The sequence below is a fragment of the Nomascus leucogenys genome, chromosome 3 (genome assembly GCF_006542625.1).
Source record: "Nomascus leucogenys isolate Asia chromosome 3, Asia_NLE_v1, whole genome shotgun sequence".
Lineage (NCBI taxonomy): Eukaryota > Metazoa > Chordata > Mammalia > Primates > Hylobatidae > Nomascus > Nomascus leucogenys.
The window spans coordinates 28,457,492-28,471,600 of record NC_044383.1 but is presented as its reverse complement, the minus strand read 5'-3'; the positions used below and the strand labels follow the sequence as shown (position 1 = coordinate 28,471,600).

At 39.2% G+C, this 14,109-nt stretch overlaps 1 protein-coding gene across 1 annotated transcript in view; it reads left to right on the top strand.

Moving 5' to 3' along the window:
• SORCS3 (sortilin related VPS10 domain containing receptor 3) overlaps positions 1-14,109 on the top strand; it is a 620,618-nt gene that overhangs the window by 520,257 nt on the left and 86,252 nt on the right. Inside the window, exons 13-14 of the mRNA XM_003255445.3 lie at positions 2,346-2,437; positions 13,423-13,530. Of these exons, the coding sequence (XP_003255493.1) occupies positions 2,346-2,437; positions 13,423-13,530 (200 nt within the window). The remainder of the gene's footprint in view (positions 1-2,345; positions 2,438-13,422; positions 13,531-14,109) is intronic.

Genomic DNA, 14,109 nt, shown 5'->3' with positions numbered 1-14,109 from the left:
CAGCAATGCTGTCCAATAGAATGTTCAGCGATGATGGAAAAGTTCTGTATCTGTGCTTGTCCGTGCAGCTATGGACCACTTGAAATATGACTACTGTGTCAGAGGAACTTAATTTTTAATTTTATTTATTTTAATTAATTTAAATTTAAATACTCTCTTATGGCTACTATATTGGACAAATAGACTTATACAGTGTCAACTAGGTGTCAGGCTCCAGGAGGTAATTGAATACTTTGGAGTCCCTTTCCTTAAAAAGCTCAAAATTAAATAGAAGAAATGGGTTCGTAGCTAGCTAACTATAGTTCAGGGTGATAATAATATTTTAGTGGCATTGTTAGCATACAAAGAAAAGAGACGAATTGATCCTGCTGGAGAAACCAGGAAAGACATCACAAGGAGGGGTGGCATTTTACTAAGTCTTAAAAGTGAGACAGTTTCTCCGTGGAGAAGACAAGAGAAAGACAATGAATATCTTGATGGTAAAGGTAGAGTCACCATATGAACTCTTGTTAGACAAGTTCCTGTTTGGATCCGTTAGTGAAGATTGTCGTCACCATCATCATCATCATCCCCATTGCCACCAGTGTCAGCACTACCAGCGTTGTAAAAATTAACAAGTACCTATGAGACAAAAGCATCTATGTCAAGTACTGCATGGCACACAGTCAATAATACGTTAAGGTTCCTACCCACAAGGCCATAATCAGGTGGCTGGGGAACAGATACATAAATAAGATCATATCCTTCAAAATGTAAAATAACCTATTATGAGAGCCAAAGGAGGGTGGAAGCTGGAATAGAAACTCATCTGGTACAAAATCTCCTCATAGACAAACCATCTCGGGAGGTCTCTCTACCTCAAGAAGTAGCTCACCTGACCAATGTTGTCACTGCTTTTTCTTTCCTTCTTTCATAAACAGCTAAGGAATCTACTTTTTCACTCCAGTACTAAACAGGGCAAAAATGAGCAGTGGCCAGATGGTAAAATCAAGAGGAAAGGATAAGGATAACTTCTCCCTCCTCCCCAGTGCCTCTTCCTGTGTTCCTCATTCTTAGGGTTCAACCCAGCATCTCTGTTATGTGGCTTATCACAGAGCCACCCTTTAAGCTCTGGAGAGAAAAGCCTAGCATTGCAGACTCAGTCTATGTTTATATCTGGAATATAAGTGAATCACCCTTAGGTCCTTTGTGCATTGGGGCTCATCATTAATAGGGACATTTTTCTTTTCTTTGAAGATAAATATGTAAAAAAAGAGGTTTAGGACTGAGAAACTACTGTGCTCTCTAAGGTTCCCTGGGGCATATATATAGGAGGCCCCATTCCTCTTACACATTCACCCTTTAAATCTGACTGTATCATCTCCTCATCCTCTTCTAGCCCTCTTCACTTAACTCACCATCCCAACTTCTCCATCTAGGCCGCATGAACCACCATCAGTGGTTAAGTGCTGTAGGAATTCTCCAAGCATACTTTCCCCTAGAAGATCTACAGTTGAGATTAGTTCTGTGCTGGAGAAATAGTTTTCCTGTTTAAGGTTGGAGATATAAAAGTCATATCTGGTATAAGCATTGATATATGTGGGCTTAGGTCTGAAATTCTCTTAACTTGGAACCTTGTATTGAAGTCAGTGCTTAGAAAATGCCTACGGGTAGATGGAGGGATGGACGGTTGGATGTAACACTGAATAAGAGAATGAATGAGTGAATGGATGGGTAAGTAACAGACAAATAGATGAAATAAAGAATGAATAATGTTAGGTCCCTGGAAGTACTGTGTTTCAATGACCACTTAGAGTAGGGATTCATAGACACCCAACTTGGGTCTTCATCCAACTTGCAGGGAGATGGTAGCTATATCAGTTATTAGTTTTACCATAGTGGGTAGGAAATTGTCTTTTAAGTTCCTAGATAATATATGAACAACACTATAAAACACAGACCATTGACAAATTAGCAAACATCTGAATAGATCAGGAAGAAGAGAAGGCTGAGTAGTAACTTAGCTAGAAAAATAGGGAAGTTTCTTCAAAGTCATACTTCCATTGGGTTACCTAGTTGAGCATGCACCTTGTTGCTTCACCTTCATGTAGCATGCTGGTTCACAGTACTAGTAGTGGAAAGAGCCCTGGAAATGCAACTTGAGTGGCCTAGGGAGAGTTATTTGTTTTCTGTGAGCCCATTTCCTCATCAATCAAATGGAGATAATACTTGCAAAACTATCTGGTAGTGCTATTGGAAGGCTCAGAACCTAGATGAAACAATATATATGAAAGACTGTAAACTGTTAAGCACTATGCAAATGTAAGGTGTTGCTATGATTGTTGTTGTTGTTGTTGTTGTTCCAGATCTTTGATGAAGAGTACAATGTCTGGTTCCTAGACTGGGGTGGCGCCCTCGTGGCCATGAAACACACACCTCTGCCAGTCAGGCATTTGTGGTAAGGAGAGCTCCCTACCCTATTAATGAGATAATGAGCAGCTTTTTAGTGGAGAGGATTGTGATGAGTTATTCTGCATGGTTTTGTACCCATTTGTACATTTCCTCATCCATTTATATATCCATCCATGCATTTAATAGCCTTTACATCATCTAACTCATAAGCAGCAATAGTAGGCCAAATAATTCAGATGGGGAGGTGTAATGAATGGGGTGGGTGGTAATGAGTGGTCAGATAAGGCAGAAGACAGCAGGAAGGACCTGCAGTTCAAGTAGCCAAGATCAGTAATCCAAAATAGGAGAGATGGTAATTGGAAGAGGAAGGTTAGGTACATGTAACAGATACTGAGTTCAGTTCTAGAGAAGTTAAGTTAGTGGTTTCTATGAATATTTCAGCAGAAATGGCCATGAGTTGTCAAATATATTCATCTGAAGTTCAGGAATGGTCTAGGCTGACACTTCAGCTTTGAAGTCATTAAACACTAGGTGGTAGTTAAAGCTATGGTAATGGGCTCAATGCCTCAAGAGAGTGGGTACAAGGAGAAACCAGGGACTCCTATGGACTCTGCTGAAAACCAATATTCAGAGAGCAGGAAGAAATTATGGGACAGACTAAAGAGAAATGGCCAAAATATAGAAACTAAGGGGAAATATTTTCATGAATGCTGAAGGGGTGGTTAATAGCATCAAATTCTACAATCAGATCAAGTCAGTTATGGAATAAAAAACAACCTAGGATTAAGCAATAAAGGAGATTTTTCATGATTTTTGTCAGAGTAGAATTGAAACAGGTGGGGATGAAAGTGAGACTATAATAGATTTATAAATGAATGAGCGACTGAATGGATGATAAACAATGAAATGAAATAGAGTCAGTATAGGTTATTCCTTTCAAAGAGTAAGATTGTGAAATGGAGCTGACGGTGTATATGCAAGACCTTCCACAAGGACAGAGTTGAGTGAGAATAGATGATGATGATGATGATGATGATGATGATGACGACGACGACGACAACGATGATGACAACTTGTTGCTGTTGTTGTTTTGTGTTTTTGGCAGGGAATGGATGAGTCCCGTGTGTATTTATGCCCTGAAGGGAAAGAATTTCAGGCTTCAGATTCAGCAAAGTGAATATTTGGAAGAGTGAATATTTGTGGGTGGAGAATATCCTATCTAAAGTACAGTTGGTCGAATTCACATGGGCAGGAAGGTAGACCCTAGCCTAACTACCAAGTCTTAGATATTGGGGGATAAACAAGTTTAGAGTAAGAATTTTACTGGAAAGCATCAGACTGTAATCATGAAAGGCTTAGAATTCCCTAATGCCAAATCCAAGCTTCAGTCCTTTTGGCAAGGACTTAAGAAGGATTCTCTCAATTTGACCATTTTAAGTGAAACCATATGAAATCACCATTTTTAGATCAAAAATGATCAAATATTACCAGTTTCTTAAAGCTCAACCTAGCTTATAGTGAAATAGTTCTACCATTATGATATGGAGAGATTGTGCATATAAATGTTGAAAAGATGCATGGAGCCATTTGTAAGAGGAGCGCTCTCCCACCTCAAGGATGAGCTTGTAAAAGTTCCCAATGTAATTGCTTCTTATCCTTTTACTACTGATTTATATAGTTTTTTGGTAGTATACAAAGACTAGAATTGCTTGATATTAATGATAGTATTTATTAAGGGATTATTACTTTCCAGGCACTGTTCTAAACCATTTACATGAATTATCTCATGTAATGCTTGCCCAACCTATGTATGTAGGTACCTTTTTATTACCCACTTATAATGGCATCAAAAAGCAAACATGTTAAATACCTTTCTCAAGGCTAGACATGTATACCTGGCAGCACCAAGTTAGATTTCTGTCATGGATGCTCTTCTGTTCCGGCTGCTAATTTTTTTTTTTTTTTTTTTGAGATGGAGTCTTGCTCTGTCGCCCAGGCCGGACTGCAGTGACGCTATCTTGGCTCACTGCAAGCTCTGCCTCCCAGGTTCACGCCATTCTCCTGCCTCAGCCTCCCGAGTAGCTGGGACTACAGGCACCCGCTACCGCGCCCGACTAATTTTTTTTGTATTTTTAGTAGAGACGGGGTTTCACCGTGTTAGCCAGGATGGTCTCAATCTCCTGACCTCATGATCCGCCTGCCTCGGCCTCCCAAAGTGCTGGGATTACAGGCGTGAGCCACCGCGTCCGGCCTAATTTTCTGTATACTATAACAAGCACACCTAGGCTTATGACATAGTCCCTGCTCTCCAGAAGATTATACTCAAGATAAGGTGTTTAGGCAGTACGTGCGTGACTAGAAGTGAAAGCAATGTCTGCTAAAGGATGCCAGCTGTGTGTATTGCTGGAATACTGAAGCCTGGTATGTAAGGAGCCTGGCATCCTTTTCTCAAAGGTCAGCCCTCATGTCACCTCCTGCAGCAGGTAACATGAGGGCTGACTTTTGAGAGAAGGATACCAGGAGTTACAGGAGAGGTGAGAGGCAAGCCAGGGAAAGAAGAAACTTTGACTGAAGTCCAAAATTCAAGTAATGTAGGGAGTGTTCTGGGGACTATTTGATTGAGATAAAAAATGTAAAAAGAGGTGGATAGGACTCAGACGAACTTACATGCCAGTTTAAGGGATTAAAGTTGGTCTGGTAGGTAATTTTTTCTGCTATCAAAACCCATTTGCCTCTATAGAGGAAAGAGCTATCTCTATTGTGGACTGAGTAGGACTTGCACTCTCAGAGAAGACAGCTTGGGTCTTAAAACAAGCTTGTTTTTAAACCAAGCAAGGCAATGTTTCTTAGCTCCCATCATGTTAAAAACTTCCATCTAAATCTTCATAAGAGAGCTGATAAATGTCCTACAGACAGATTTAGCTGGCCTGGTTTCTTCCCTATAAGTCCTGGAGAAGGGGCTAGCAACCAGCCCTTAAACTTGGCCATCACTCTCCTTGATTATGGTAGGGACCTAGCACGCACTTAATCATTGATTCTTAAAAGCATTCTGCAGAAGTTTCCTTGTGCTGAGGAAAGAAAGAGTTTATTTTTGTCATTTCCTTTTGGTGGTAGAAGAGAAGAGCATATTTGACATGGCAAGAGTACATGGAAGAGAGTTTTGGTTTTGTCAAATATTAGCATCCTTACATCTAACCATTCAGTCTGATCCACAAAAGTTTATCTCCAAAGACTGCCTCACTTCCAAACGGAGTACTTGTCTGATTATGCCTGGAAGGAAACCATCCAAGTTGGGAAAATTACTCAATATTCATTTAGGGATATTTATGTAGGACCAATCATGGCTCTCAAAGTCATCACTACTAAGTTTGAGTTTTCCCTTGTTCAATGTAATATCTCTTTTCATGGTAAAAATGTTTATAGAGCTCAGAAAAAAAAAGAACTGCACTGCCACTGAATTTCCTCTTATAATAACAATGATAATATCACCCTCCATTTGTTTGACTATTCTAACTTATAAAGTATTAAGAATGATTTTTCAAACTAAGCTTTTGAAATGGCATTATCTCCATTTATAGGATATTGATACTGCCATTTGTCATAAATGCTACAAATGTTTTCTTGAACGTTTGCTTACTTGCCTTTCTATGAATGCCATTCTCTGAAGCAACCCCTCGAAGGGGCTAAATGCCAGCTATTGAGTATATGTGTTAGAAAACAGCAGCAACAACAACAAACTCATTTGGGAATTATCCTTTGCACTCCTCTTTCAAAGGCTAAGTGAGTGTTTTGTAAGGGCTTGGCACTGTTATTATCATCAATGTTTTCTTATGAAATTGTTGACTTTGTCTCCTGCTTGTGAGATACAAGCTTCTGAAACTTAAGCCAGCTTTTTCTTCACTAGGAGCTTCTAATTAAGTGGCAACCCTTAAGGTAAACAAATAGCTCATTTTAAGAGGAAGATAGGTTAGGTAATCAGTTCATTGCCATTTTCTGTCATAGATCTCAGACTGACCTTGTTTTATATACAGATGTATATATATTAATATTTGAATAGGAAAAAGACACCAGATTACCCACTGGGATGTAGTGGCTCTCCGATTTAAATAATAGCTACATCGCCTTTAAGAGAAAATAAGAGTAATAATTGAAAAGCTGGGGAAACTTTAGCTAGGCTAACAAGGCATGTTGTTTCCTACAAATTGAAATGATAGGTAGCCAGATAGGTATGAACGCAAAACAGCATACAAATGAATCCATCTGTTTGTGACCATGTGCATTTGGATGCATGGAGATTAGAACTAAGTGCTATTTCAGGGAAACCCTCCATCTCCTTTGTACCTGAGAAGCATTAGAGTGAGATAAACAATGGGCCCCCACTGAATACAGAGATCTGATGAAAACTCACAATCGGCAGAGCACCTAATGGGCAGGTAGACAGGGGTGTGACTGTTTGCTTAGCCCTGACAAGCTGTCAGTGTCTCTCAATGGGATGTTCTTGGAAACAGAAAGGAAAACATCACCTGGCCTTTTGTGTTTCCTTGGTTGTATGTGCTAGCATTTTGTTCAGAGAAACTTTCAAATGAAAACAATAGTTCCAAACAATACATGCCTCTGAAAAGCAAAAGTGCATGTGCTGTTCTGAAGAACTTCCAGGTGGCTAAAATGCTACCACCTCGTGTACTGGGGATAAAATGAAATGGAGCAATATACCTTACCAGAGGGAGGAACATTGATTCTCAATGACCACTGTAGCTCTCTATTTCTGTGCTAGAGACTTCTGAGGAGGATTCTGATTGTTATTGGCAGATACTATTCCTTTTAGTTTATGTCATGTTAGTATCATAGTCATAGACACCTGAAGTAGGAAAAGGTCTTATAGAAGTCATTTAAACTAGTATTATACCTGGTATAGCTGATACTTTTGTGACACCCCCAAAAAGTTACCTCACTTTACCAGAATATCACAGTGCTAATTGACCTTCAAATACCCATCTTACATAGTTCCCATCTTGTATAATGGCTTTAGTTGTTAGAAAGATTGTTTTTCATGCTGAGAAATAATAAATCTACTTGTAATCTCTGCGCATTGACCTGTAATCTGCCACTCAGATCTATGCAGAATAAGCCTGCTACAGAATTACATATGATTTTTAGAAAAGTACAGCTGGGAAGGACCTCAATGTATTTCTTAGAAATATCTTAGGCTAGAAAAGCCTTTTTAAGTTCTGGGAAATGACATGATATGCAACTCAAGACAGATTTTATTCATTTGTTCATTTATTGCATACATATTTGTTGAGCATATATTATTTATCTAGCATTAGAATAGGGGCTGGGATACACTGTTGAATGGTACTGTGTACTTGGGAACTTATATTCTTATCCACAAATATTTGGCTGTTCTCTTTAGAAGGTCACATGGAAATCTTTTCTCCTTTATTCTATCTGTATGTTAAATAATTAATAGTTCCACCTATCTAACTACATTCTGTCTAATCCTTCACTGACATTATCCCTTTTTGGTAGTCGATAAATAGCCCTCTAAAATATTTGGAAACTTTCTCATTTACAAAAATTAAGATGCAATGGTAATTAATTCAGTTTTTCTTCTTCCTTTTCCCTAAGCTGCCTAAAATTCATATAACCTATTTCTAGAGCCATTTGCTTTTTACCTTTAATTACTCTTATTGTTAGTTTCTCTACAATTATTAAAATTGAACATAGTATTTAGGATTGGGTTGAAGGATGATTTCTTTTCTTATGCTTGTAATATATCTGTGAGCACATCCTACACTCACAGTGGCCTGATTACCTCTCACGATAGTGGCATTGCCAGAAAATATTTAACTTGTAGTTGACCAATGACTCCAGTTTCTTTTCAGCTTTGTATATTTTATTAGCTAATTTCATTTCTCTACTTGTAGGTCTTGGTGTTTTTGTTTTTTTGTATCAAGTATTCTGCTTTAAGTTGTTTCTGTCTTATAAATGACTTCCAAATTTACATCCCTAATTATGATGAGAAATCTAGATCTATCCATCCAAAGGTCTTCTCAACAATATTACAGTATGGAAGCCCAAAAAGCATCAATCCTGACATGGACCAAAACAGAAACAAACAGATGATAAACAAAAATTAGCTGGGCATGGTGGTGAGCGCCTGTAGTCCCAGCTTCTCAGGAGGCTGAGGCAGGAGAATCGCTTGAACCCCAGAGGCGGAGATTGCAGTGAGCCGAGATCGAGTCACTGTACTCCAGCCTGGCAACAGAGCGAGACTCTGTCTCAAAAACAAAAACAAAAACAAACAAAAACAAAAAAAAACTGCTTCTCCTGTTCTTCTAATTTCCCCCTCAATTGTTTAACACTCCCCCAAATTAATATTTTCCATGATTTCTTTCTTTTGCTCACGCAACCTCTATATATTTTATTACCAAATTCATTGACTTCATCTCTAGAAATAACCTAAATATTTCCATTTTTTCCACTATAATAATCTTCATCCAAGCCCCATCTTGGTGTGGTCTCTTAAATTACCACCCCTCCCCAACTCATTTCCTTGAATCCACTTTGGGTCTTGACAATCCATTTATCACAGAGAAGTGAAACTTGTCTTTTAAAGCTTAAATCAAATTATATTATTCCAACTGAAAATAAGGTCCTTCATGATTTGACTTCTGCCTTATTTTCTTCTACTAATTCTTTCAATTAATCCCTGTTCACACTAAGCTACAGCCACTGACCATCTTTCTGTTCTTCTCACAGGGCAGCTTTTTCGTATTAGACCTTTCCTCTGTAATGGTTTTCTCCTGAATCTTTACGTGGATACTTCCACTTATCATTTAGATTTCAGTTTAAATGTCACCTACATAGAAAGAGCTTGCTTAAATTTTTAGTACAAAGTAGCTGTTTGGTGACTATCAAATCACATTATTTTAGTTGTTTCCATGATATTTATTTCTAACTCATAGTTTTGCATTGATTTATTTCCATATTGTTCATCTCCTCACACTAGAAAGTAAGTTCCGTGGAAGCTAGGACCTTTCCTTTTCTGTTCATTTCTGTATCCCTAGAACTGAGGTCAGTGCCAGATCAGGCACATAGTAGTAGGCATCAGTAACATTTTGATAAATTCATTTTATTTGACTTTGATTCTGTAGTCCTATGTTGCCACTATTTGGAGATCAATTGGAATTTTACTTCTGTCTGCCTGAGTATTGGCAATCCTACTGATTGCGATTTCACCTGTGGAGCTATTAAGGAATTCACAGTTCCTTTGTCTTGGCCATTAATGAGCTATTGACCTGAGGAGGAGAAGGTACATCCCTTGGGGATACCATTGAATATGGAATTCAATATACAATATGCCACCTCAGGATATTTGAAAACTTCTAGTCATCAAAATAATAATAATAATAATAATAATAATAATAATAATAATAAGTTTCACAAATGGCAGCCTATCCAGACCCAAATATTTGATAACTAAGAGATTAAGTTTTCTAATTTTTTTTTGGAGTTTCTTTAGGGAGTTTTGTTCTTCATAACTGCCTCAGTGTGAGAATAAAGTGTTAGAAATCACTGATCTCAGATCGCCCTAGCTCTAGAGCCCTGCCCACTTGCTTGTGCTTACTTATGTCATCTTTGGGCTTCAGTTATTGTCTATGCTACCTTTTCTACCTGGACTTTGTCATTTATCATCCTTTCTTTAGGTATCTGCCAATCCACTCTTTCCTCTAGCAAGGATTTTGCTCCTTCCGTGTGAACTCATTTCATGTAGCAGGCCCTTGATCATCTACAATTTCTCTCCCCATTTGGACTTAGCTTTGCTTTGGAGGTCTTATCTCAATACTGGAAGGCTGTGATGGTCTCTCCGTGTTGCTCTCTGTGGGTCTTCTCTTCATTGTATAAACTAAAGATGGCTGTCCTGTGCCCTGCTCATTATGGCAGTGATGTGAAGACGACTCCTTCCCTGCAATGCTCATGGCACTCACTGCAATTTGCTCTGCTAATGCTGACCTTTTTAATTAATTTATTTATTTTGAGATGGAGTTTCATTCTTGTTGCCCAGGCTGGAGTGCAATGGCACAATCTCGGCTCGCTGCAACCTCTGCCTCCCAGACTCAAGCAATTCCCCTGCCTCAGCCTCCCAAGTAGCTGGGATTACAGGCATGCGCCATCACGGTTGGCTAATTTTTATATTTAGTAGAGACAGGGCTTCACCGTGTTAGTCAGGCTGGTCTCGAACTCCTGACTTCGGTGATCCACCTGCCTCAGCCTCCCAAAGTGCTGGGATTACAGGCATGTGCCACTGCACCTGGCTTATGCTAGCCTTTTATTGATAAGGAAATCCTGAGAATGAGACAGAGAGAGGCCTTAAATTCACTTTGGCTTTCATCTGCCAAGACAATAACCAATTTGCCCAAAGTCGCCAAAACAAACCAAACAAAAAACCCAACTAATACTTTCTTACCTTCCGGACTTATTGGCCAGAGTTGACTTATTAGTGGACATGACACACTCTGAAACAACTATGATTATTTTAGGAACTGATGGAATACATGGTAAGAAAAGTAAAGTTCATTCCCAATTATACATGTTTTCACTTTTGAAATGAGAAACCTGTTTCTATGAAAAGCCATTTAGATATGCCCAGCTTTCTTGGGGCTAGTTTAAATGATTATTTAGACTTCAATATATTTTTTTAAAAGGCTGAAATAATCAAGTCCTTAAAATTCAAGACAGATGATGACAATTTAGGAACTCATAAAGATGTTTATGGCAAACTATCTGCATTTCATTCGTGAGCATGGATCAAGGTATACCATGAATGCAAAAATTGTTCTGAGAGACTGGTTACTCTAGCTGGGTTAAGAGATTGACTTTATTATTGTTTTTAATCTGTACATTGGGACAGAGAGGATAAAACAGAGTAAAACAGAGAGAGACAGAGAGATAGAAGGACAAAGAAGTAAGTGAGTAGAGAGTGAACCATGTAGGCTGGCTGCTAATGGGGTGGTAATTCACACCCAACTTATGAGTGCCGGTATTACTCATGCTTGAGAAATGATTGGATAGATTTAAAGAGGGTCCGTCATTATTCCTTATTATTTCATTCGTGTATTCATTTAACATCTATATAGTATCAACTATATGCCAGGTTTTCTGTTAAGTACTAAGAATAGAAGAATTAATGGTACAGTGTTTGACCTAAAAAAAAAATACTCACAGGTTAGGCTGGGCATGGTGGCTCACACCTGTAATCCCAGCACTTTGGGAGGCCGAGTGGGAGGATTGCTTGCAGCCAGGAGGTTGAGACCAGCCTGGGCAATAAAGCAGGACCCTGCCTCTACAAAAATGAATTTTTTTTAAAAAAAATTAGCCAGGTCCAGTGGTACACACCTGTAGTTCTAGCTATTTGGGAGGCTGAGGCGGGATAATCACTTGAGCTGAAGAGTTCAAGGCCACAGTGAGCTATGATCATGCCGATGCACTCCAGCCTGAGCAACAGAGTGAGACCCTTGTCTCTTTAAAAAAACAAAAATCATGGCCGGGCACGGTGGCTCATGCCTGTAATCCCAGCATTTTGGGAGGCCAAGGTGGGTGGATTACGAGTTCAGGAGATCAAGACCATCCTGGCTAACACGGTGAAACCCTTTCTCTACAAAAAATACAAAAAAATAGCCATGCTTGGTGGCATGTGCCTGTAGTCCCAGCTACTCAGGAGGCTGAGGCAGGAGAATCACTTGAACCCGGGAGGCAGAGGTTGCAGTGAGCCGAGATCGTGCCACTGCACTCTAGCCTGGCAACGGAGCGAGACTCCGTCTCAAAAAAACAAACAAACAAAAAACCTTCACAGTGTAGTGGGAGAATCAGACATATTATTTACCACTATATACATCATATATATAAATATTATATGTATATATTAGAATTTGCGTGTGTGTGTGTGTGTGTACACACACACACAGACTGTGAGCAACACTATAAGAGAGATCTATTTGTGTTACATTTGTTATTAAGGGGTTATTCAGTGATAAGACATACATGATCTCTGAACTCCCAGAGTTTATAATCTTGAGTTGAGATATTCAAGATCAGTTAAGGAGTCAGTAGTCAGCACTATGATAGGAGAAGGCCTGGGTATTATAGGAACATACAGAAGGGAATTTTAATCCTAAATTATGGAAATAGAGTAGAATTAAGAATCAGCCAGAACCTATGATAGAGGATCCTATGGTAGAGGATGAAGAAACTAAGGCTGTCTTGGGGAAGAAGGGATGCTGAGAAAAGCTTCTCAGAGGAGATGGTCCTTGGGCTATGCCCCCTGGTTAAATCAAGGGGCAGACAGGTCCTTGATAATATCAAGAAAGGAAAGGAAACAAGCACTCAGAATTGCTCAAGTCTCTTCCACTAGTTACATCTCTTTAAAGCATTGCAGGTTCTGTTTCTACAAGGTGCCAGACCTTCCTCTTAACCTTTGGATGAAAGATGGGGCAGTGTTGCTCAGAATATCTCAGACGCTCAGTGGTCACCCCTAAAAGCCCTTAAAGTGGCACTGGGGAGGGAAAATGATCCTAACATCTGTTTTGAACAGATAGAAAATTGCTGTTTGTAAGGTTTGATCTGAAAGACAAACCCCCTCCCTTTCCATCGGGTCTACCAGCCTTACTCAATTTGTGTCAGAACCTCCAAGGGCTGAATGGATTGTGCTGTAAATTGAACCTCAGGTTCCATTCTGAGTACTTGAGACGTGACACTCCATCCACTAAGCCCCCCTGCTTGGGCTGTTTGTCGATTCTAATGTGTTGAAATATATCTGCAGTTCTAGGTGCTGTATCCGCCCAAGTCTGGAAATAAAGTTTTGATCAAATCTCATAATAATATGGGGAGATGTTGAAGATTAAAACCTATTGATAATCCACACTGCCAGAAAGCAAGATACAGAGGAAAATTTAATAACCTGAAAAATGGTTACAGAAGAGTGTGGCTTTATTTTCAGCTATCTTTTTCGTGTACTTGTTTCCAACACAGGGTGAGTTTTGATGAGGGCCATTCTTGGGACAAGTATGGTTTCACTTCGGTTCCTCTCTTTGTTGACGGGGCTCTGGTGGAGGCAGGAATGGAGACCCACATCATGACGTGAGTACTTCTTTTGCTGTGACAGGAAGAAGACCAGAGATACTGGTTCTACTTTCATTGAGGCCTTGGATTTTTCCCAGGGAACCCTACACCAAAGTGGTGCAATCTCTGGGCCAAAATTTCCTCATCTATAAAATGGAAATACTTATTTTTATACCTACAAACTCAAAAAGCTACTGCCAGGATTAGAGAGGGTAGGGTCCTAATTGAACAGTCAAGGTTTCTAATAGAATTTAAATAATTATAGCAAATTCCCATTTATTTGAAACCCAAGCAAACAGAAAACTTATATCGTTAGATGGTTTTTTTCTCTTTCCGAAACAGTCTAGTGGGAGATAAGGGGCAGGGGCAGGGATGGAGGGAGTAAAACAGTCAACTTATTGAAATCAGAAAAATATTGTAAGAGATGTCTCTCTCTCTCTCTCACACACACACACACACACACACACAAACACAGACACAGTCTCCACAGTTATTTCGCTTCAGATTATTTCACTGTAAATTTTTTTCTATACTCTTTTATAATGAGATTTAATCTTAGAAGTTGATCACCTGTGTTTATGTGTGCACATGTGTACA